Source organism: Hyperolius riggenbachi, chromosome 5, assembly GCF_040937935.1.
Source record: "Hyperolius riggenbachi isolate aHypRig1 chromosome 5, aHypRig1.pri, whole genome shotgun sequence".
Classification (NCBI taxonomy): Eukaryota; Metazoa; Chordata; class Amphibia; order Anura; family Hyperoliidae; genus Hyperolius; species Hyperolius riggenbachi.
In genome coordinates, this window is record NC_090650.1 from 69,348,692 (window position 1) to 69,370,483 (window position 21,792).

At 44.5% G+C, this 21,792-nt stretch overlaps 1 protein-coding gene across 2 annotated transcripts in view; it reads left to right on the plus strand.

Moving 5' to 3' along the window:
- The window catches only part of NCAPG2 (non-SMC condensin II complex subunit G2), a 100,116-nt gene that overhangs the window by 75,538 nt on the left and 2,786 nt on the right, over nt 1–21,792 (plus strand). For both annotated transcript variants that reach the window (XM_068235849.1, XM_068235850.1), the window contains exons 22-27: nt 133–232; nt 3,367–3,557; nt 4,964–5,107; nt 7,224–7,327; nt 7,942–8,042; nt 11,611–11,713. In XM_068235849.1, the coding sequence (XP_068091950.1) occupies nt 133–232; nt 3,367–3,557; nt 4,964–5,107; nt 7,224–7,327; nt 7,942–8,042; nt 11,611–11,713 (743 nt within the window). The remainder of the gene's footprint in view (nt 1–132; nt 233–3,366; nt 3,558–4,963; nt 5,108–7,223; nt 7,328–7,941; nt 8,043–11,610; nt 11,714–21,792) is intronic.

Genomic DNA, 21,792 nt, shown 5'->3' on the forward strand with positions numbered 1-21,792 from the left:
CCATTCAATGACTGGTCATTTAGAACTGCTTGTGATTCATCTTTCTGCAGCATAATGAGTTGTATTGTGCTTCTCCATCTCCCGAAACGCGTAAATCACATTTTCTATTATTCCTCTCTTGTCACTGAATAGACCTATCTGACAGTGTGTAAAGACGTGATAATGGTCGGCCTTGGTGACTCCGATTTTCAAGCACAGCTTCTGCAAGTTCTCCTGGCGGTAATGCAGCCTGGTAAGTGGTTTTTGCGTTCGGGACGTTTATTTATTTTTTTTATCCGGCTGAATAGATCCGCATTGACTGAGTGAGTAGCGGAAGAAGTTGTGACACAGATGTGTGCTTTGAATGTATGAAGGACTCACAGTATTATATGGGTCATGCTAGGCTTTACTTTTTTTATGCATTTGTTAGACAAATCAGCAAAAGTGAGCCATTAGGACATGAAAACAGTGATTCAACAAACCTTTTTAAAATGCTTTTTTCCTGAAGTCCCCAAAGCCCATAAGGTTGTCTCAGATCATTATATACTGATGTGTGTAGGGGGAAAGTTCTGTGATCATAATTGCCAGACTATTCATCTGGCTTTTCAGTTTTGATTTAAAGGACAACTGTAACAAAAAAGCAATGGAGGCCGTATTTATTTCCTTTAAATTAATACTAGTTGCCTGGCAACCCCGCTGATCTATTTGACTGCAGTAGTGTATGAATAACACCAGAAACAAGCATACCGCTAATCTTGTCAGATCTGACAAAGTCTGAAACGCCTGATATGCTGCATGCTTGTTCAGGGTCTATGGCTAAAAGTATTAGAGGCAGAGAATCAGCAGCGCTGCCAGGCAACTGATATTGATTAATATAAAATAAATATGGTAGCCTCCATATACCTCTTGTTACAGTTGTCTTTTAAATGCCTCCAGGATTGGAGCTGTCTTGATTGGTTATGGCTAGTGATGGGCTCATGTGTAGAAAACTAGCCGAATCTGTGACTTTAATGAGACTTAATTGCCTCAGGTGTGTGCATGGGGGACAGGAGGTTAATTACCCAGATGTCTGGGCGCTTCTATGCATATCACACGCTCATACACGTCCAATGGGACGCGTTCCACGACTCAATACTGCACACTTCCTCCTTCAGCCGGAAAAACTAACTATAACAAGTAACTTGTCTATATATCTTATCTAAAGTTTACAAACAACACAACAACAAACACAGAACATTTATATTGCGCTTTTCTCCTGGCGGACTCAAAGCGCCAGAGCTGCCGTCACTAGGATGCGCTCTATAGTCAGTAGCAGTGTTTGGGAGACTTGCCCAAGGTCTCCTGAATAGGTGCTGGCTTACTGAACAGGCAGAGCCGAGATTCGAACACAGGTCTCCTGTGTCAGAGGCAGAGCCCTTAACCATTACACTATCCAGCCACCGCAAGTTTAGATAGTTTACACAGCAAATCTAGCTGCAAACGGCTTCAACAGTTATGATTATTTATTCCTGTGATACTATGAAAGCGGCCATGTCCTGTTTGTCACATTACACACAGGCAAGCTGATATGTATCTCCAGGCCTCAGCCTGTGAAAACTTCACTCCCCTCTGCCTCTGAATACTCTGGCTAGTAACCTCCACCTGCCCGGGCTAAGCTCCCATAAGCCCTTGCTACATGGGTCTGAAAGTGCCAAGGCACTGGAGAAGCTGTGGGCGAGGCTTGTTTAGTTTATAGGGAATTAAAGTATTAAAACAAAGTATTTGGCTTGAGCAATGCCCTATAAACTATATGAAAGGTACACAATTATGCAATGAGTAAAAGTTTATCTCGGATCCACTTTAAGCCTCATTAGAATCATGGATTCTGCAAATTTTCTACCTGCCTTGCCCATCACTAGTTATGGCAAGGTATTTCAAAGGGTAGGAGCAGCATGACCGCTTTGAATTGGATTCTAGAGTGGTCAAATTATTAGATCCTGTTGATATGAGGTTTTGGGAGGTGTGACTAAGTGATTTGTTGAAGTGTGTGTCTGTGTGTGGTGAGTTACAAATCGAGAGGTTTATCACAGAGGTAGCAGAGGGCAGAGAACTAAAGGGGATGCACAAGACAGAAAAAGATGCAAAGGTGGCGAATAGGGGTGATCAATGAAATGTAAATCAAGTGGATGCAGGATTATGCAAATATGTGCAGCTTGAAAATGATTCAGTCAAATCACACATTGGCTTCATTGGGTCCAGTTTCAAGCTACATATATTTGCATACAAAACTTGCATAATCCTGCATCAATTCAGAACAAAATAAATAAAAATGTGTAACATTAAAGGAGAAAAGGTGGCTTGCCTCAAGGAGGACAGGGATATAAGTTAAACGAAATGTATTTTCCCTAATGGCAACGTACTGTATTTTGTGAGCATACACAACTAACTTCATAAGGCCAAATATCAGTGCCTAGAATATTAACAAGAGGTACGCAATATCAGACACATAAACCCATAACACTGATAATTAAAAGCTGTGAGTGAAAAAACGATCACATGTATAAAAAGACAACAGCATACACTCAATGTTTACTTACATGCGGTAGTGGTTTTACTCAGTGTTTAAGTAGCAGTCTTCTGTGTCCGCTGTTGAGTACCTCTTTAGTTAATATTCTAGGCACTGACATTTGGCCTGATAAAGTTAGTTGTTTGCTCACGAAACACGTTGCCACTTAGTGCAATTACATTTTGTTTACCTTAAATCCATTTAAACCCAAACCACCTCTGATCTCTAATTTTAAGGGTTGTATGTATTTTATTTTACCCTAAACCCCCCCCCCCCCCCCATCCCATTGTGTTCATTTCCCTCCTGAGGGGGGTGGCCTCCTGTCAGCTGACCAGTCCCAGTCTGTGTTTGAGAGTAACTAAAATACTAGTGGTGAACCCTGTTACCCGCGGGGAGATGGTTATTCTACCAAAGGCTATATTGGTTGGTTGCCCTGTATAGCAACTTCATTTTGTGAGTACCCCCTTTACTATATCAATTCTCCAGTGGACAGTAGATACTACACTATTAGGGTTGTGGAGTCGGTACAACAATAATCAGACTCAGACTCCTCAGTTTTTGAAACCACCGACTCTGGGTACCCAAAATGGCTCCAACTCCTCAAATCCGACTCCTTAGTCTGACGCTTACCAGGGCTGTGGATTTGGTACAAAAATCAACCCACTCCGACTCCTCAGTTTATGAAACCGACGACACTGACTCCAGGTACCCAAAATGACTTCACAGCCCTGTACACTATCTGGTCTCCTGTTGTCTCTGTGATTGATTTTCAAGTTTTATTCCTATCTCTCAAGTTGTGTTTGGTATGGATGTGTGATCTGTGTCATGTTTGTGCCTTCCAGAGAAGTGCTGTGACTGCCTGCCAGTGCTGCTTTCTCTGCTGAAAGAGATAACAGAAAGCTGCTTGCCTCAGAAGATGAATGATTCCAGCATAGATTTGAATAGACACCTCGATGCTGTACAGACGGTCTTCCATAAAGCCATAGAGATTTCAGCTCGCAGACTGAAGAAGGAGCATGACAAAACTCTACAGGTATCCATAATGCAAAAAGCAGCAGCCCTGAAAATGGGGACATTTTACTGTAGCTCCGTTGCTTTTGGCTATACAGCGATTGTCACTTTACTTGGCCCGAGGAAGTGGGCTTGCACCCACGAAACGCGTTGCCTGTGCTAAATAAATAATTATTTTACATTACACCTCAGTGTTTTGTCATGTGAGAGGTAAGCCACCTCTTTGTTTTCTTTTTATTTGTTTTTAACAAAATGTTATCCTTTCTGTGTGCCTCTTTGCCCTTCTTGTGTCCAGCACTACAAGTCTGATATATGGTGCAGGGGCTCCTAACATTGTGCTTTGAATGTAAAGCCTGTAACGCAGACTAGATGGTTCTCGGCTAAAGCGGCTGGATGCTGCATTTGCACAGCATTTCCTAATCTCCTCCAATGTATTGGTGAGAGATCTAGATTGGCGGATTGTCCAAGCCAACCCTATTGCTCCTCTAGTCATGTGTTTGTGTGTACAAGCGTCTCCAGACCTTGAGCTTCTTTCTTCCTCAATCTGCCTAGTTGGAATATTCAACCTACTAGATAATGTGTGTCCCTTGCTAGACACCTCCTGCTCATCCTCCCATCTCTACAGGACAGAGCTTTCTACTTAGCAGAAGTCTAAACGTAACTATACAGTTCCATGAGGTTGAACTGTAACCAGAAACAATCAGAAAAGCTTCTTATGGGTGTTAGATATCCATAATATGCACACAAACCCGAGACCGCAGCAGAAAACAAAAATGTTTTATGCTTACCTTTAGAAGAGATGAGCCTCTGGATTGTCCAGAGGCTTCGTACGTCTTCCTCAACCCCACCGCTTCTGGCTTGGACCCTTTTTTAGTTTGAGTCGGTGCTCTCCTTTGTGCATGAGGGCGGGTGTACTGTGCCTGTGCAGTAGCACGGAGTCACTCCTGGACTAGTGGCTTTGGGCTACTGCACAGTATTCTTGCGTACGTATGATATCTTTGGACTTTAAAGGAAACATCAAGCAACATTTCCTGCTTCATGTATACTTACCAGGGACTTTCTCCAGCCCCTTAAAGTCGCCGGCTCGGGTTCCCCACCAGTGCGGAGGTCGTCCTTACTGCGCCTATGTGAAGCGCCGCTGTCAGTCATGTGCACGTTGTCCACGTGGACTTGATTGACAGCTGCGCTCGCGCAGTAGAGGAGGTCGGCCTCTGCACACGGCGCGGATCCCAGGTTGGCAGCTGCGATCTGCAATGTGACCGTCGGGCATGTCGGCTTCAAGGGGTTGAAGGAAGCCCCAGGTAGGTGTATCATGAGGCAAAAATTTTTGTTTGATGCTTTATTTATTTTTAATTGTTGGGGAATTGCATCCAGATGAAATAGCCATGCCAGTGGTTGACTTGTTGCGATGTCCTTTTGTCTTTGCAGCTCCTGCAAGATCTCCAGGTACCAGTGGCAGAGTTTGTTTGCACAGTCCAGTGCTGGCACATGGCCTCTTCAGAGGTGCACCGCGGAGTTCTCTCCACAATTCTGGCAGCTGTGGTGGTGGAAATAAGCCATGCTTTGCGGAAAGTAAGTACTGACAGCACTGTTCCTAGAAGCTTTCAGACAGTGGCCCATATGCTATTCACTTGTTCTCCTGAGTTTCATAAAATGCCTTTTCAAGGGATACTGTAGGGGGGTTGGGGGAAAATGAGTTGAAGTTACCCGGGACTTCTAATGGTCCCCCGCAGACATCCTGTGCCCGCGCAGCCACTCACCAATGCTCCGGCCCCGCCTCCGGTTCACTTCTGGAATTTCAAACTTTAAAGTCTGAAAACCACTGTGCCTGCGTTGCCGTGTCCTCGCTTCCCCTGATGTCACCTGGAGCGCATGGCGCAGGCTCAGACCATAACTGGGCCTGTGCAGTACGCTCCTGGTGCCATCAGCGGGAGCGAGGACACAGCAATGCAGGCGCAGTGGTTTTCAGACTTTAAAGTCTGAAATTTCAGAAGTGAACAATAGACGGGGCCGGAGCATTGGGGAGTGGCTGCACGGGCACAGGATGTCTGTGGGGGACCATTAGAAGCCCTGGGTAACTTCAACTCATTTCCCCTGACGCCCCTACAGTGTCCCTTTAAGCCACCAGCAAGCAAGAAAATATTCAGAATAAATTTGGCAGTACTTTTCACCTACTTTTTGGTACTTTTTCAATGGCATCTCCTAGGAGAAAAGAAACTAAGGAGAAATAGGGAATTACATGTGGACCAGGGACTCGTTACAATACTAGTTTCACTCTCTGAGTAGGCTTGTCTCTTACTGTATGAGGTTTATAATTTGATATTTATTTTGAAGCATGTGCTTAAGGCCGGTTTGCTTTAACATGCATGAAGCAACCATTCTGTGGTTTTCCATAGGTTCTCAGTCACATGGTTTCAGTGGTAAAGCTATTGCAGCATTTTATTAACATGATCTCCTATGTAAAACGCATTTGGCTTTCCTAAACCTAGTTTTCCATGAAGAAGTGCCGGGTCACAGATACTTTCAGCATGCAGATCTTGTGGGATACAGTTCTGCCTAAAGACTGTGACCATCTGCAATAATCAGCCAAGGCTTTAAAACCTCCTGTCCAGTAATGTGTAGATCCCTGTATGGATCTGACTTACATCGGGACAATGGACTCCACAAGCCATCTGAAGGTGTCCAGTAGTGTTTGGTCACCGGCTATGCAGCCCTGCTCCCAAAAAGATGCAATGTGTGTTCCGACAACTCTATCTCCTGGTCCGCATTGAGCGATTTGTCCTACAGTAGCTCTCAGGGGCGTATCTAGGTAATGCAGAGCCTATGGCAAATACTGAAATTGCGTCCCCCGGTCCCCTCTAAAAACAGCATCCTTTCTCACGTACTTGTGTTATGGTTGCCTTTGTTTTCTAGCTCAGGATATTGCTGAAGTTACTTTTTTGGCAATATGTTTTCTTGCTTCCTCTCTGTCCTCTTTTCTAACACTAAGCCAATTGCAGCCTACATACATGAGTTAAGTAGCAGCTATGTTCACCAGATAACAGGATTAATTTGATCTGAGATCTGAGTGACGGGAAGGCATGGAGGCAGGAATGTGGCGCAGCACAGGAGCAGGCATGGGGTGCAGCAAAAGGGCAGGCATAGCAGCACAGGGGCAGGTATGGTGCCCATGGGGTTGTGGCGCCCATGGCATGAGCCATGCCTGCACCCCTCTAGATACGCCTCTGGTAGCTCTTCTGTGAGATCAGAATAGAGACGTTAGCCTTTACTCCCCACATGCAATAGTCTGACTTGGGTACCCATGACTGCTAGTTTACTGGTTATCCTTCCTTGTAACACATATTTGAAAGGATCCAACTACAGTGTAAAGTGCTTGCAATTTTGGGGATGGTCTGACCCAGTCTGGCCACCATAGTTTGGTTCTTGGTAGAGTCTCTCCAATCCTTGTCTTTGCCCACCAGCCCTGTTTCCAACCTTTCAATTTCAAAAACCTGAGTGTTTTCTCGATGTCTAATAGATTCCACCCCTGCAGAGGTGCCAATGTAATAAGATTATGAATGATCTTCTTGTTGCAGTAATAAGTAGTATTTACCTGTTGTAATAGTAAAAAAAAAAAATATAAAAAACCGAAACTATTGCTTTTCTGTAATGTAAATCCTGATGTGTGTCTTTTTTTAAATATGAATAGATTTCCAATCCTGATGAAATTTATGTGCCAACATCCGTATCAGAGCTGCCTCCCTTGTCCAAGTGTTTAATGTCTGTAATTGTAAAGACTACCACCGTGTTGCGGTAAGTTGGCTTCAGTGTAGCTCGTCACTCAATCGATTTCTGTATTTAAAGGGAAAAACAAAATCACCATGCGCAGCTTAGCACTACATCATATACTGTATGTTCAGTCTTCTTTTTCTTTTTTTTTCTTTTTTTTTTCAAGGGCAGCCCAGATGTCTGTAGCCTTAAAAAGAACCCAAGCTGAGAGGGATATGGAGGCTGCCAAATTTATTTCACCTGAAACAAGCATGGGGCTAATCCAGTCCGAATTCAGTCAGAGCACCTGATCTTCATGCTTGTTGAGGGTCTGTGGCTAAAAGTATTAGAGGCAGTGGGACAGCCTGGCAATGAGCATTGTATAGAAGGAAATCATTATGGCAGCCTCCATATCACTCTCTCCTCAGGTTCCTTTTAACAAAAAGTAAAATGGTACTTTTGCATTTTTTTTAATCCATAAGCATGGCAAGCATGATTGCTGACTTTTGCACCCCTAATGTGTTTTCATGAGCTGAATGAGGCTAGTTGGACAAATGTTGAGATAGATTTGATGGCTAGATTTGAGAAGACATATTCAGTTAGGGCAAGTATGTATGGTTTTTGTTGTTTTTTTTACAACATTTGTTCTTGTAATCCAGTTCCTTTTTAGGTGTACTGGCCGAGTGTGTTTCAATGGAAGAGATTGAAGGGATACTGAGTTTGACGGCAACTTTATATATTATTATGGTCAGCTGTAAAGGTATGACACATTCTATATGTATTTGTTTTTTAATCCTTCACTGCTCGCTTCTGGTAAAATTTGGCTGAACCGATAAACTATCTTTTTCTGTCCTGGAAAGATGCATCCGTTACACATAGTAATGCAATTGCCTAATCAGCAGGGACAACGTATGCAGGTTGTCTCATGCCCCATCCTAACCACTGCTATGTTGCCAACATTGCCTGTACGATGCTCTAAGCTTCCAAATGTGGGTAAGCAATACAGGCGGGCTCCCAAGTACTCGCACGCACCGCCTGGGACCACCACCCGCAAGCTAAACTCGGGTGGGAGCAGCGCAGGCAACCCGCCACATGCCCTAACCACTGGGAAAACCGCCCACAGATTCTCGCTAAATATTATTTATTGGATTTATATAGCGTCAACATATTAAGCAGCGCTGCACCGTAAATAAGGTTACAGACAATATTAGGGGTGGCAGGCAACACAATACAGGTAATATGCAGTAAGAGAAAAGGATACTGCTTCTCGCAAGGTGCTCAAGGGCAAGACTCGACCAGGATAGCAAATTCCATACAATAGCAGAAAAAGTAGGATGATCAGCACGTTGCCTGCAAGAGCCTTGTTTATTACTGGACATATCCAAGATCCACATGCAATTACAAAGCTGACATGTTTCAGACAAACTAGTCCTTAATCATAACTGATGCAGTCAGAACAAATAAGTAGGTCTGGGGCACATCCTACAACCACACCCACATGGGAGTGGCCACCACGTAATTTAACTCACAGATAATTAAATATTTAAAGAGGCAAGGATCTGCCTCAGTCCCCAGACCCATTCCATGTGCATCAGTAAAAAGTAAATAAAAACATCCAGAAAGCTATTATTCTAGGCACGATTTAATAAGAGAACAAAATATGTGGAGGGAATGATGGTAATAAGCAATAAGACACACAATGCCAGAGCATGCAATGGAGTAGTAGTCCCAATTTGGCTATAGCTTGCAGTGTTGGTCCCCAAGTGCTTGTTATATAATTATGATTCCAAAGGTGCCAAGGTCAGGAGGTTGTAAAGGGGAGGTTGGAGGGAGGAGTCTGCTGCTTCTAATTATTACGTAGTTCTCTGTGAGGTAGTAAGCTGCCACTTACTACATGCGGGAGAGGGCTGCCATATGTGCAGTGAGTATCTGATGCTTTAGGGCCCGTTTCCACTTGTGCGAATCTGCATGCGTTTTCTGCATGCAGATTCGCTTAACCAATACATGTGGATGGGCCTGTTTCCACTTGTCAGAAATCCTGTGCGGTTTTGTGTGCAGGAAAAATCTGCACAGCAGAGCCATCAGCCTTGCGGTGTGCTATTCGCATACAATGTATTTAATAGGAAATTTGCATGCGTTTCGTGGGCAAATTTGCAGGCGTTTTCGCATAAATTCAGTGTAAAGCACACAGGCACTGACATGGTTAAATTAACATGTGAAACCGCCAGTGAATTTGCGGTAACATTCACATCCGCATACAAATTGGTTTTCCGGTTTTCCGCTACTAATTCGCACCGCACAAGTGGAAACGGCCCTTAGCAATGCTGTCCAACTTCATGGTCAGGGGGGTGTCTAGCACAGGATTTTTCAGCTAGACTGGGCAGAGCATCAATGTCCTGGCTTTGGGGGCAGAGCCAAGAGAAAACAAAAGGTGGGCCTGCCAGAGGAAGGGGCCCTGACACAGAAAAAAATAGTCCGGGCCGCCAGTTGGACAGCCCTGCTTTTGAAGCAGAGATTTATGAGAGTATTCTAGATGACTGGAGTCAGGTTTCTGATAAAACAAAATGCATTGCAAGAATCTTTATCAATAACGTGGACCTGGGAAGCCAAAGCAGTGTTGTCTCATCCCTGAGCAGCAGTTGGGTGTCTGTTTGACAATGTGCAGAGAATCTTCAGCTATACAAAAAAAAGTTCTGTTCTGTATTTCCTAAGACTTGAGCTGTGCACACATGCACAATTACTGTCATCTGTAGAGATTGATACTCAATCTCTTAGGTCTTAGTTTGGGGCAGAGTACTGGGGAGGCGGGGGGCGGCACATGACTGAGCAGCTTCGTCAGAGCCTCTGTACACATGCTATATTCTTGGCAAAGACCAGGCCAAGAACCATCTGGTGTGTGCACAAGGCTTTATTGGAAGAAGCAGCGTGAAGCCTCTTTTCTTAATATCAGTGGAGTCTGCATGATGACTGCTGTTCATACACTGCACTACAGAAATTGTATGACACAACCACCCCTATATGGTAATCCCTAGATCAACCAATCAGATTTCATTTGGTACTTAAGGCAATGCTTCTGGTTGGTTGCTCTGGACAGCAGCTCTGATTTTTTTCCAGTTTTCTCTGTATCTGTCAGTACAACTTAAAGTGACTCTGTAACAAAAATTACAACGTTTTTTTCTACCATCCTACAAGTTCCTAAACCTATTCTTATCTGTTCTGGCTCAATGCAGCACTTTGTACTATCACGGTCTCTGTAATAAATCAATGTATCTTTCCCCTGTCAGACTTGTCGGCCTGTGTCTGGAAGGCTGCCAACTCTTCCGTGCTGGTCTGTTCCTCTATGCACACTCCAGTGTGTGTTTTATTTACATAAGCCAGCAGCGTCTCTGCTATCTTATCAGTGATAGAAGAGAGCTGGATAAAAATCCTCCTCTGTTAGGCTGTGAAAGTAGCTGGCTGACACATACTGAGGAATTACAAACACAGGCACAGGCAGAGCTGTCTGCAGGAAGCCTGTAATGTTCAGTGCATGAGAGAAGAAGGGGACAGAAGGTAAACACACAAATGATCTCTTGAGATTTAAAAGGAAAGCTGTATACAGCCTGCTTGTGTATGGATGTATTTTCTATGTGTGGACATACTGTACATCAATCTACTTCCTGTTTTGGTGGCCATTTTGTTTGTTTATAAACAAACTTTTTAAAACTGTTTTTGACTACTTTTAATGCGGCGGGGAGCGGCGAAATTGTGACAGAAGGTAATAGGAGATGTCCCCTAACACACTGGAATGTTTACTTTTGTGCGATTTTAACAATACAGATTCTCTTTAAAGTGTACCAGAGATTACTTGTGTCATGAGGAAATAGACGTGCATATACAGTGGCAAGCATACACTTATGCTGTGCTCTTTTTTTCCCTGCCTGAAAAGTTTATAATGGTCTATGGAAGTGACAGTTTTTCTCCAGTCAAGACTCAGTCGGCTCACAGATAACAAATTACAGCTATAAAACACTTTCCTAAGCAGATACCTTGGCTTTTTACTGTGAGGGGAAAATATAAAAAGGTCAATAGTTCAAGTATTCTCACTCGAGGACTCTTGAGACACTGCAATTGAGCAGAGACTATGAAACATTAAATCTGCTTTGTAAATGTTTATACATAAAATAAAACCTTGAGATATCTAAAAGAGTCATTTTTAGGAGTAGAAGGTCAGATCCAATTGTTTATCTCATTAATTTATTTTCATCTCTGGTTCAACTATAACCATGTATTATTCCATCCCTAATGATCATTCTGGCTAATAGAGGTTTATCATATTTTCCATAAAGGTAAACAGATTTCTGCAGCTGCTAAGGACATCCTCTCAACAGTGTACAGGAAGCTGAAAAATCATAGAGAAGTGACAATGGAAGATGATGACAACATAGAAAGGTAATATCAAGTATTCTGCCTCAGCAAACTGATCACTTGTCTCTCCCAAGCCTTCCCATGTCAGACATCGAAGGTGACTGGATTTAGTGACCTCGTGACTTAAAGCGGAATGAAACCCAGCATTTCTACTTTGCTCTAATAGATTATTTACAGCATATTATATACAACCAGCATTTTTTTTTACTAGAACTGCATTCAAAGGGGTTAACACAGGCTTTAAAAGGCTTCCCTTCCAGCAGAGCTGGCACTTCTGAAACTTTACATAATGTTATCTAGTGTTTAATTGTATCAAGTCAGGAATTTAACCACTTCGGGACCACAGTCTTTTCGCCCCTTAAGGACCGGCCACTTTTTTTCCATTCAGACCACTGCAGCTTTCACGGTTTATTGCTCGCTCATACAACCTACCACCTAAATGAATTTTGGCTCCTTTTCTTGTCACTAATAAAGCTTTCTTTTGGTGCGATTTGATTGCTCCTGCGATTTTTACTTTTTATTATATTCAGCAAAAAAGACATGAATTTTGGCAAAAAAATGATTTTTTTAACTTTCTGTGCTGACATTTTTCAAATAAAGTAAAATTTCTGTATACATGCAGCGCGAAAAATGTGGACAAACATGTTTTTGATAAAAAAAAAAACATTCAGTGTATATTTATTGGTTTGGGTAAAAGTTATAGCGTTTACAAACTATGGTGCAAAAAGTGAATTTTCCCATTTTCAAGCATCTATGACTTTTCTGACCCCCTGTCATGTTTCATGAGGGGCTAGAATTCCAGGATAGTATAAATACCCCTCAAATGACCCCATTTTGGAAAGAAGACATCCCAAAGTATTCACTGAGAGGCATAGTGAGTTCATAGAAGATATTATTTTTTGTCACAAGTAAGCGGAAAATGACACTTTGTGACAAAAAAAAAAAAAAAAAAAAGTTTCCATTTCTGCTAACTTGCGACAAAAAAAAATGAAATCTGCCACGGACTCACTATGCTCCTCTCTGAATACCTTGAAGTGTCTACTTTCCAAAATGGGGTCATTTGTGGGGTGTGTTTACTGTCCTGACATTTTGGGGGGTGCTAAATTGTAAGCACCCCTGTAAAGCCTAAAGGTGCTCATTGGACTTTGGACCCCTTAGCGCAGTTAGGCTGCAAAAAAGTGCCACACATGTGGTATCGCCGTACTCGGGAGAAGTAGTACAATGTGTTTTGGGGTGTATTTTTACACATACCCATGCTGGGTGGGAGAAATAGCTCTGTAAATGACAATGTTTTCACTTTTTTTACACACAATTGTCCATTTACAGAGTTATTTCTCCCACCCAGCATGGGTATGTGTAAAAATACACCCCAAAACACATTATACTACTTCTCCCGAGTACGGCGATACCACATGTGTGGCACTTTTTTGCACCCTAACTGCGCTAAAGGGCCCAAAGTCCAATGAGTACCTTTAGGATTTCACAGGTCATTTTGCGGAATTTGATTTCCAGACTACTCCTCACGGTTTAGGGCCCCTAAAATGCCAGGGCAGTATAGGAACCCCACAAATGACCCCATTTTAGAAAGAAGACACCCCAAGGTATTCCGTTAGGAGTATGGTGAGTTCATAGAAGATTTTATTTTTTGTCAAAAGTTAGCGGAAAATTGATTTTTATTGTTTTTTTCACAAAGTGTCATTTTCCACTAACTTGTGCCAAAAAATAAAATCTTCTATGAACTTACCATACTCCTAACGGAATACCTTGGGGTGTCTTCTTTCTAAAATGGGGTCATTTGTGGGGTTCCTATACTGCCCTGGCATTTTAGGGGCCCTAAACCGTGAGGAGTAGTCTGGAAATCAAATTCCGCAAAATGACCTGTGAAATCCTAAAGATACTCATTGGACTTTGGGCCCTTTAGCGCAGTTAGGGTGCAAAAAAGTGCCACACATGTGGTATCGCCGTACTCGGGAGAAGTAGTACAATGTGTTTTGGGGTGTATTTTTACACATACCCATGCTGGGTGGGAGAAATAACTCTGTAAATGGACAATTGTGTGTAAAAAAATCTAAAGATTGTCATTTACAGAGGTATTTCTCCCACCCAGCATGGGTATGTGTAAAAATACAACCCAAAACACATTATACTACTTCTCCCGAGTACGGCAATACCACATGTGTGGCACTTTTTTGCACCCTAACTGCGCTAAAGGGCCCAAAGTCCAATGAGTACCTTTAGGATTTCACAGGTCATTTTGCGGAATTTGATTTCCAGACTACTCCTCACGGTTTAGGGCCCCTAAAATGCCAGGGCAGTATAGGAACCCCACAAATGACCCCATTTTAGAAAGAAGACACCCCAAGGTATTCCGTTAGGAGTATGGTGAGTTCATAGAAGATTTTATTTTTTGTCAAAAGTTAGCGGAAAATTGATTTTTATTGTTTTTTTCACAAAGTGTCATTTTCCACTAACTTGTGCCAAAAAATAAAATCTTCTATGAACTTACCATACTCCTAACGGAATACCTTGGGGTGTCTTCTTTCTAAAATGGGGTCATTTGTGGGGTTCCTATACTGCCCTGGCATTTTAGGGGCCCTAAACCGTGAGGAGTAGTCTGGAAATCAAATTCCGCAAAATGACCTGTGAAATCCTAAAGATACTCATTGGACTTTGGGCCCTTTAGCGCAGTTAGGGTGCAAAAAAGTGCCACACATGTGGTATCGCCGTACTCGGGAGAAGTAGTACAATGTGTTTTGGGGTGTATTTTTACACATACCCATGCTGGGTGGGAGAAATAACTCTGTAAATGGACAATTGTGTGTAAAAAAATCAAAAGATTGTCATTTACAGAGGTATTTCTCCCACCCAGCATGGGTATGTGTAAAAATACACCCCAAAACACATTATACTACTTCTCCCGAGTTCGGCAATACCACATGTGTGGCACTTTTTTGCACCCTAACTGCGCTAAAGGGCCCAAAGTCCAATGAGTACCTTTAGGATTTCACAGGTCATTTTGCGGAATTTGATTTCCAGACTACTCCTCACGGTTTAGGGCCCCTAAAATGCCAGGGCAGTATAGGAACCCCACAAATGACCCCATTTTAGAAAGAAGACACCCCAAGGTATTCCGTTAGGAGTATGGTGAGTTCATAGAAGATTTTATTTTTTGTCACAAGTTAGTGGAAAATGACACTTTGTGAAAAAAACAATAAAAATCAATTTTCCGCTAACTTTTGACAAAAAATAAAATCTTCTGTGAACTTACCATACTCCTAACGGAATACCTTGGGGTGTCTTCTTTCTAAAATGGGGTCATTTGTGGGGTTCCTATACTGCCCTGGCATTTTAGGGGCCCTAAACCGTAAGGAGTAGTCTGGAAATCAAATTCCGCAAAATGACCTGTGAAATCCTAAAGATACTCATTGGACTTTGGGCCCTTTAGCGCAGTTAGGGTGCAAAAAAGTGCCACACATGTGGTATCGCCGTACTCGGGAGAAGTAGTACAATGTGTTTTGGGGTGTATTTTTACACATACCCATGCTGGGTGGGAGAAATAACTCTGTAAATGGACAATTGTGTGTAAAAAAATCAAAAGATTGTCATTTACAGAGGTATTTCTCCCACCCAGCATGGGTATGTGTAAAAATACACCCCAAACCACATTATACTACTTCTCCCGAGTTCGGCAATACCACATGTGTGGCACTTTTTTGCACCCTAACTGCGCTAAGGGGCCCAGAGTCCAATGAGTACCTTTAGGCTTTACAGGGGTGCTCAAAATTTAGCACCCCGCCCACTTGCCAGGACAGTTAACAAACCCCACAAATGACCCCATTTTGGAAAGAATACACGCTAAGGTATTCCATGAGGGCCATGGTGAGTTCATAGAAAATTTTATTTTTTGTCACAAGTTAGCGGAAAATGACATTTTGTGAAAAAAAACAAAAAACCACAATTTCTGCTAACTTGTGACAAAAAATAAAACATTCTATGAACTCACCATGCACCTCACGGAATACTTTGGGGTGTCCTCTTTCCAAAATGGCATCATTCGTGGGGTCTGTCCTGGCATTTTAGGGTCTCTGCAATCATTACATGTATGGCCAGTATTAGGAGTTTCTGCTATACTCCTTATATTGGGCATAAGGGTAATGCACTGTGGGCTGAAAGGAAAAATGAACGTCAAACAATCAATCAATGTGGATGAAAAAATATCTGCCAAAAAATTTGAAAAAAAAAAAAAAAAGAGAGGAGGAAGGCGTCTGCCAGGACATAGGAGCTGCCGCCCCAAAAATCCAAACCCACCAGCTCGTATGCCCTGGCAAACCTGATTTATCCATTCACACCGATCGATGTGGATGAACAAATCATTGCCAGAGTTCTTTTTTGATACAAAGTGTTTGCCAAAGCATATGAATCCCCAACACCACTCCTCGGCCCATATGCCTCGGCAAACGTATCTTTTTGACTGCGGAGGAGAAATCTCGTCCTGCAGCGCTGCATGCACCGACTTGTGTGTAAGCTGACAGACGCGCAATGTTCTGTCAGGATGCACCATCAGTGCTGCAGCTGATTGGTCAGTCTGGATAGAAAAAAAGAGAGAAGAAAAAAAGACAAAACAATACAAAAAGGAGGGGAAGGCGTCTGCCAGGACATAGGAGCTGCCGCCCCAAAAATCCAAACCCACCAGCTCGTATGCCCTGGCAAACCTGATTTATCCATTCACACCGACCGATGTGGATGAACAAATCATTGCCAGAGTTCTTTTTTGATACAAAGTGTTTGCCAAAGCATATGAATCCCCAACACCACTCCTCGGCCCATATGCCTCGGCAAACGTATCTTTTTGACTGCGGAGGAGAAATCTCGTCCTGCAGCGCTGCATGCACCGACTTGTGTGTAAGCTGACAGACGCGCAATGTTCTGTCAGGATGCACCATCAGTACTGCAGCTGGTTAGTCGTTCGCTCGGTCCACCTGGAAGGTTATTGGATGGAAAAAGAGAAAAAAAAATACAAAAAAACCCAAAAAACAAGCAAGCAGCAAAGCAATTACTTCATTAACATTAATAACCTTTGAACTTTTTTACTTAAAAACTTAACATTGCAAACCAAACATTAACTTCTTTGCTTACCTGTTTTTTGTTTTTTTTTGTTTTTTTTAACTTACCTCCCGAGGACAAACCTCTCCTCCCCCATGGAACAATGTGCGAAGTGCAAATCGCACAGAGTTGTGGCGAAATACATTACGCAATTTGTCCCAAGTGAAAGGAGAGGTTTCTGGCAGCCCTGTGTATTAGGGTCCCTGGAAACCCGATGTTTGGTTTCACACTGCATATTGACATATCCGGTGGGTCGAGCCCGCCGCACCGTATCGTCCAAAACAGACCTTCAGACAATACCACAAGAGTAGCATTCGGCCTAGTAATGGACTGCGTCGCCATAGACTAACATGACTTCCGGGCCGATCGATATTGCCACAGAAGCCACGCAGTAACGTAGGCATGCACTAGCGTTAAGTCAAGCACTTCCGGCGTAGGGGGGGACCGCAAAGTGTGACTTTTGCTAGGCATTTTGCCCCAACGCATCGCAGCAGTGTGAAATAGCACTGAGAGACCCTTGTGTGCCTACCGCTGTGTGTGGAGTTCCCTACTCTCTAATAGTGTACCTGCTCGTGGTACCTCTCAAAACACTCCCCTAGGCATAGGCCAGGCTGGTCAGGACAGGTGGGACAATAAACGGTGGTGTCACGCCTTATTCCAGCCCTGCTGCAGACACGACAGCGTTTTCTTCGGATTCGTTGACCTGGGGTAGTCGGAATTGGATAGGCGTAATGCCTTCCATGCAGCCGGCTAGTTGCATCTTGGGGTTGGGCCACGGCACCTCCTGGATACAGGAGTTCCATCATGATCTGTTTATTAAATTGAATAAACGATCCAGTTCTCCCAGCCTTACTGTAGAGAACAAAGCTGTTGTAAATTGCCAATTGAATGAGGTAAAAAGACACTTTTTTATACCAGCGTCTTGTTTTTCGGGAAACTAAATAGGGCGCTAACCTCTGGTCATTGAAGTCCACCCCTCCCATGTTAGTATTATACTCGTGGGCGACAAGGGGTTTTTCAATGACCTCAGTTCGCCGTTGAATTTCAACTGTCGTGTCTGCGTGAATGGTGGACAGGAAGTAAACCTCCCTCTTGTCCTTCCATTTCACCGCGAGCAGGTCGTCAGCACACAAGGCGGCCCTCTGCCCCCGCTTAAGTCTGGTGGTAATGAGCCGTTGGGGGAAGCCCCGGCGACTAGGCCGCACGGTGCCACAGCATCGGATTTTTTCTATTTTTAAGTGCTGAAAGAGGGCCACACTTGTGTAATAATTGTCCACAAAAAGATGGTACCCCTTCTGGAACAAGGGTGACACCAAGTCCCACACAACCTTTCCACTGCTCCCCAGGTAGTCAGGGCATCCGACCGGCTCCAATTTGGAGTCTTTTCCCTCATAGACCCTAAAATAAGATGTATAGCCTGTGGCCCTTTCACAGAGCTTATACAGTTTCACCCCATACCGGGCGCGCTTGTTTGGGATGTACTGTTTGATGCGAAGGCGCCCGGTAAAGCGTATGAGGGACTCGTCTACGCAGATGTCCTGGTCAGGGGTATAAGCATCTGCAAATCTGGATGACAGGTGGTCTATGAGGGGTCGAATTTTGTGGAGCCGGTCAAAATCAGGGTGGTCACTTCGATGACAGGTTTCGTTGTCATTGAAGTGCAGGAAGCGCAGGATGTTCTCAAATCGTGTCCTGGACATGGCAGCAGAGTACAGGGGAACATGATGTGCTGGGTCCGTAGACCAATAAGACCGCAACACATTCTGCTTTACTAGTCCCGTGTGAAGGAGAAGGCCCAAAAAAATTTTCATTTCGGAAACTTGGACTGGTTTCCACCGAAAAGGCTGGGCAAGGAACTTTTCCGGATTGGCGGTTATATATTGTGTGGCCTTACGGTTGGTCTCTGCCACAATTAAGTCCAAGAGATCCTGGGTGAAGAACAGATAGAAAAAGTCTAGGGCCGATCCTAGATTATCTGTCTCCACCTGGACTCCAGACTGGGCGGTGAAAGGGGGAAGTACGGGTGCGGCGGAATCAGGGGATTGCCAATTTGGGTTTGCCAGCACCTCTGGTAAATTAGGGGTAGTACGGGCCCGTCTTCTTGGTGGCTGCGACTGGGATCTTACTGCACGTGCCACCGAACCAGTTTCAACTTCCATGCTGGTGCTCGCCACTTCACCAGGGTCTACGGAAGTACTGGTTCTAGGTCCAGGAGATGTTGTGCTGCTGGTGCCTGCCCCACCATGAAATCTCAGACCAGCACGAACACCACTCTGCTGCCCTTGAGGCTGATCCTGCGCCACCTGCGGTCCAACAACATGGGGTGTGGTACGCCTGGCTTTAGCCGGGACTTCAACCTCATCATCACTATCGGTCAGTGAGCCACTGCTCAATTCAGGTTCAAACTCTGACCCGGAAGATTCATCAAATGAGGCGTCCCAATCGTCCTCATCCGACTGGGCCATGTACCTGAGAACCTCATCATCGGAATACCCCTTTCTTGCCATGGTGGGCTGCTAAATTTAGGGGGTATTCCTCTGAGACTACCCAGAAAAAAAGAGCACCTACCTAGCAAAAGGGAGTATTTGAGAGGTAGAAAGCTGTGGTCACTGAGTTTTGATAAAAAAATAAATCAAAACTGAGGTTTACAGTGCCACAGCTATTGTACAGTGTTTTTTGCAGTGATCAGAAAAAAAATTCTGTCACTGCGGTGGGGCGGGCTGAACGCAAGTGCAGGCGAACGATCAGGCCTGATCGGGCAAACACTGCGTTTTTTTTGTGGATCCTAGTGACCCTAATAGATCTGACTGCGATCAGTAATGATCACTTACAGATACTATATAGTACCAATGTTGATTAGCGACAGTGATGACGCTAATTAGTGACTGTGGTGCAGTGGGCTGAGCACTAACTGACACTTACAAAGGGGCCTAGCTAACTGGCCTAACTGCTAACACTAGTGATACTAAAAAAGTGACAGTTTTCACTGATCACTGTTTTTAGATCACTAGGATAGTGACAGGGGGGTGGTGGTGAGTGGGGAATCAGAGGCAATCAGAAACAATCACAGGACAATCAAAGGCAATCGCAGGCCAATCACAGGGCACTCAATTCACGGGACAATCAAAGGCAATCACGGGACAATCAAAGCCAATCACAGGCCAATCAAACCAATCACGGCACAATCAAAGCCAATCACGGGACAATCAAAGCCAATCACAGGCCAATCACAGGCCGATCACGGGACAAAGCCGATCACGGGACAATCAAAGCCAATCACAGGCCAATCAAAGCCAATCACAGGCCAATCAAAGCCAATCACAGGCCAATCACGGGACAATCACGGGACAATCACGGGACAATCAAATACAATTACAGCACAATCAAATTGAATGTCAGCACAATGAAATTGAATGTCAGCACAATCAAATGCAATTACAGCACAATCAAATACAATGCACTGGGAAGGTGATTGGGGGGGGGGGGAGGGGGGGGGTCTGAGGGCGATCAGAGGGTGTGGGGGGTTGACTAGGTGTCCGCACGGGGCAGACTGGGTCCTGATCTGGTGGGTGGCAGACACAGGGGGTGACGATAGGAGATCAGTGAGGGATTACAGGGGAGAATAGATGTAAACAATGCACTGGGGAGGTTATCAGCAGGGGGGGGGGGCTGAGGGCAATCTGAGGGTCTGGGTGGGTGATCAGGTGCCCCCAAGGGACAGTTTAGGGTCTGCGCTGATGGGTGGTGGTGACAAGGGGTGATAGACAGGTGATAGATGGGTGATAGACAGGTGATCAGTGGGTAAGGCAGCTATATAGCTGTATACAGCATACAGGGGGGTGGTCTGGGAGGGGGGTCTGGGGGGGATCTGAGGGTAGGGGGGGTGATCAGGGGACCCTAGGGGGCAGTTAGGGACCTAACCTAGAGGATAGCGTCCCTAGATAGTGACAGGGAGTGATTGATGGGTTTTTAGGTGGGTGGTGGGGTGCAGATACTGGTGTGCTGGGGTGGTCAGGGGGGGTTCTGAGGGCTGGGGTGGGCGATCGGGGGGTCTGTGTGGGGCAACGTGCGCTGGTATACTTGTCTGATAGGGCTGCCTGTCCTCTCTGATGGTCGCACGACGAGTGACCATCAGCGGAGGAGGCAGCCAGTATAATACACTTTGTTACCATAACAAAGTGTATTATACACTCTGATTGGCCGGATCGCGGAGGTTTGAAACCCGCCGGCGCTGCTGATTGGCCGGCGGGTTTCCGAGTAGGGTGGGCGGAGCCTATTGCCGGCGGCGATCGCGTCATTGATGACGCGATCGCCGCACAGCCGCCGCTGATGCCGCCCCCGCCGATGGGCGTATTGCGGTCGTTTGGGACCGGTCTTTGCCGCCGCCCATCGGCTGGGGGCGGTCGTTAAGTGGTTAAACAAAGCCTTCTCTCACACCAAGGGGTCTCACAAAGACAGAGACAAGCATAAATGCTTTCTGATTAAGTTAGAGGATGAATAAAGCAGCTATAAATAAAATGCACAGTCAGCTCTCAGAGTAAAATTAGTGCATTTTAGGAATGTGTACAGTAATTTCTAAATGAATAATAATACTTATGCACAAAAGCAAATATGCTAACTGTATGGCATATAAAAAGTAGGGAAACATGTTTTTATTGAATATTATGTCAGGGTTTTATACCGCTTTAAACCACATATAGTGCTCAGACAACGCTGACAAACCTACCATGATTTATTCTACAATCCCCAATCCTTCCCTAAGGCTATGTTCACACTCAGGCCAGATGCACAGTGTTGCATTACAGCATATACTGAGTGGATACACTGCCCCATCACAGTGTTCAGTGAATGTATTCACACTACTCACCATTATGCATCCAGCCCACTGGTGTTGTCACCATTTGAGTCCTGATGCCGCTGATGGGCTCAGGAGTAAGCGCCGGTGAGCTCAAAGTCCCGGCAGACACACAGGGCTGCCATTGGCTAGATCAAAGGGAAAC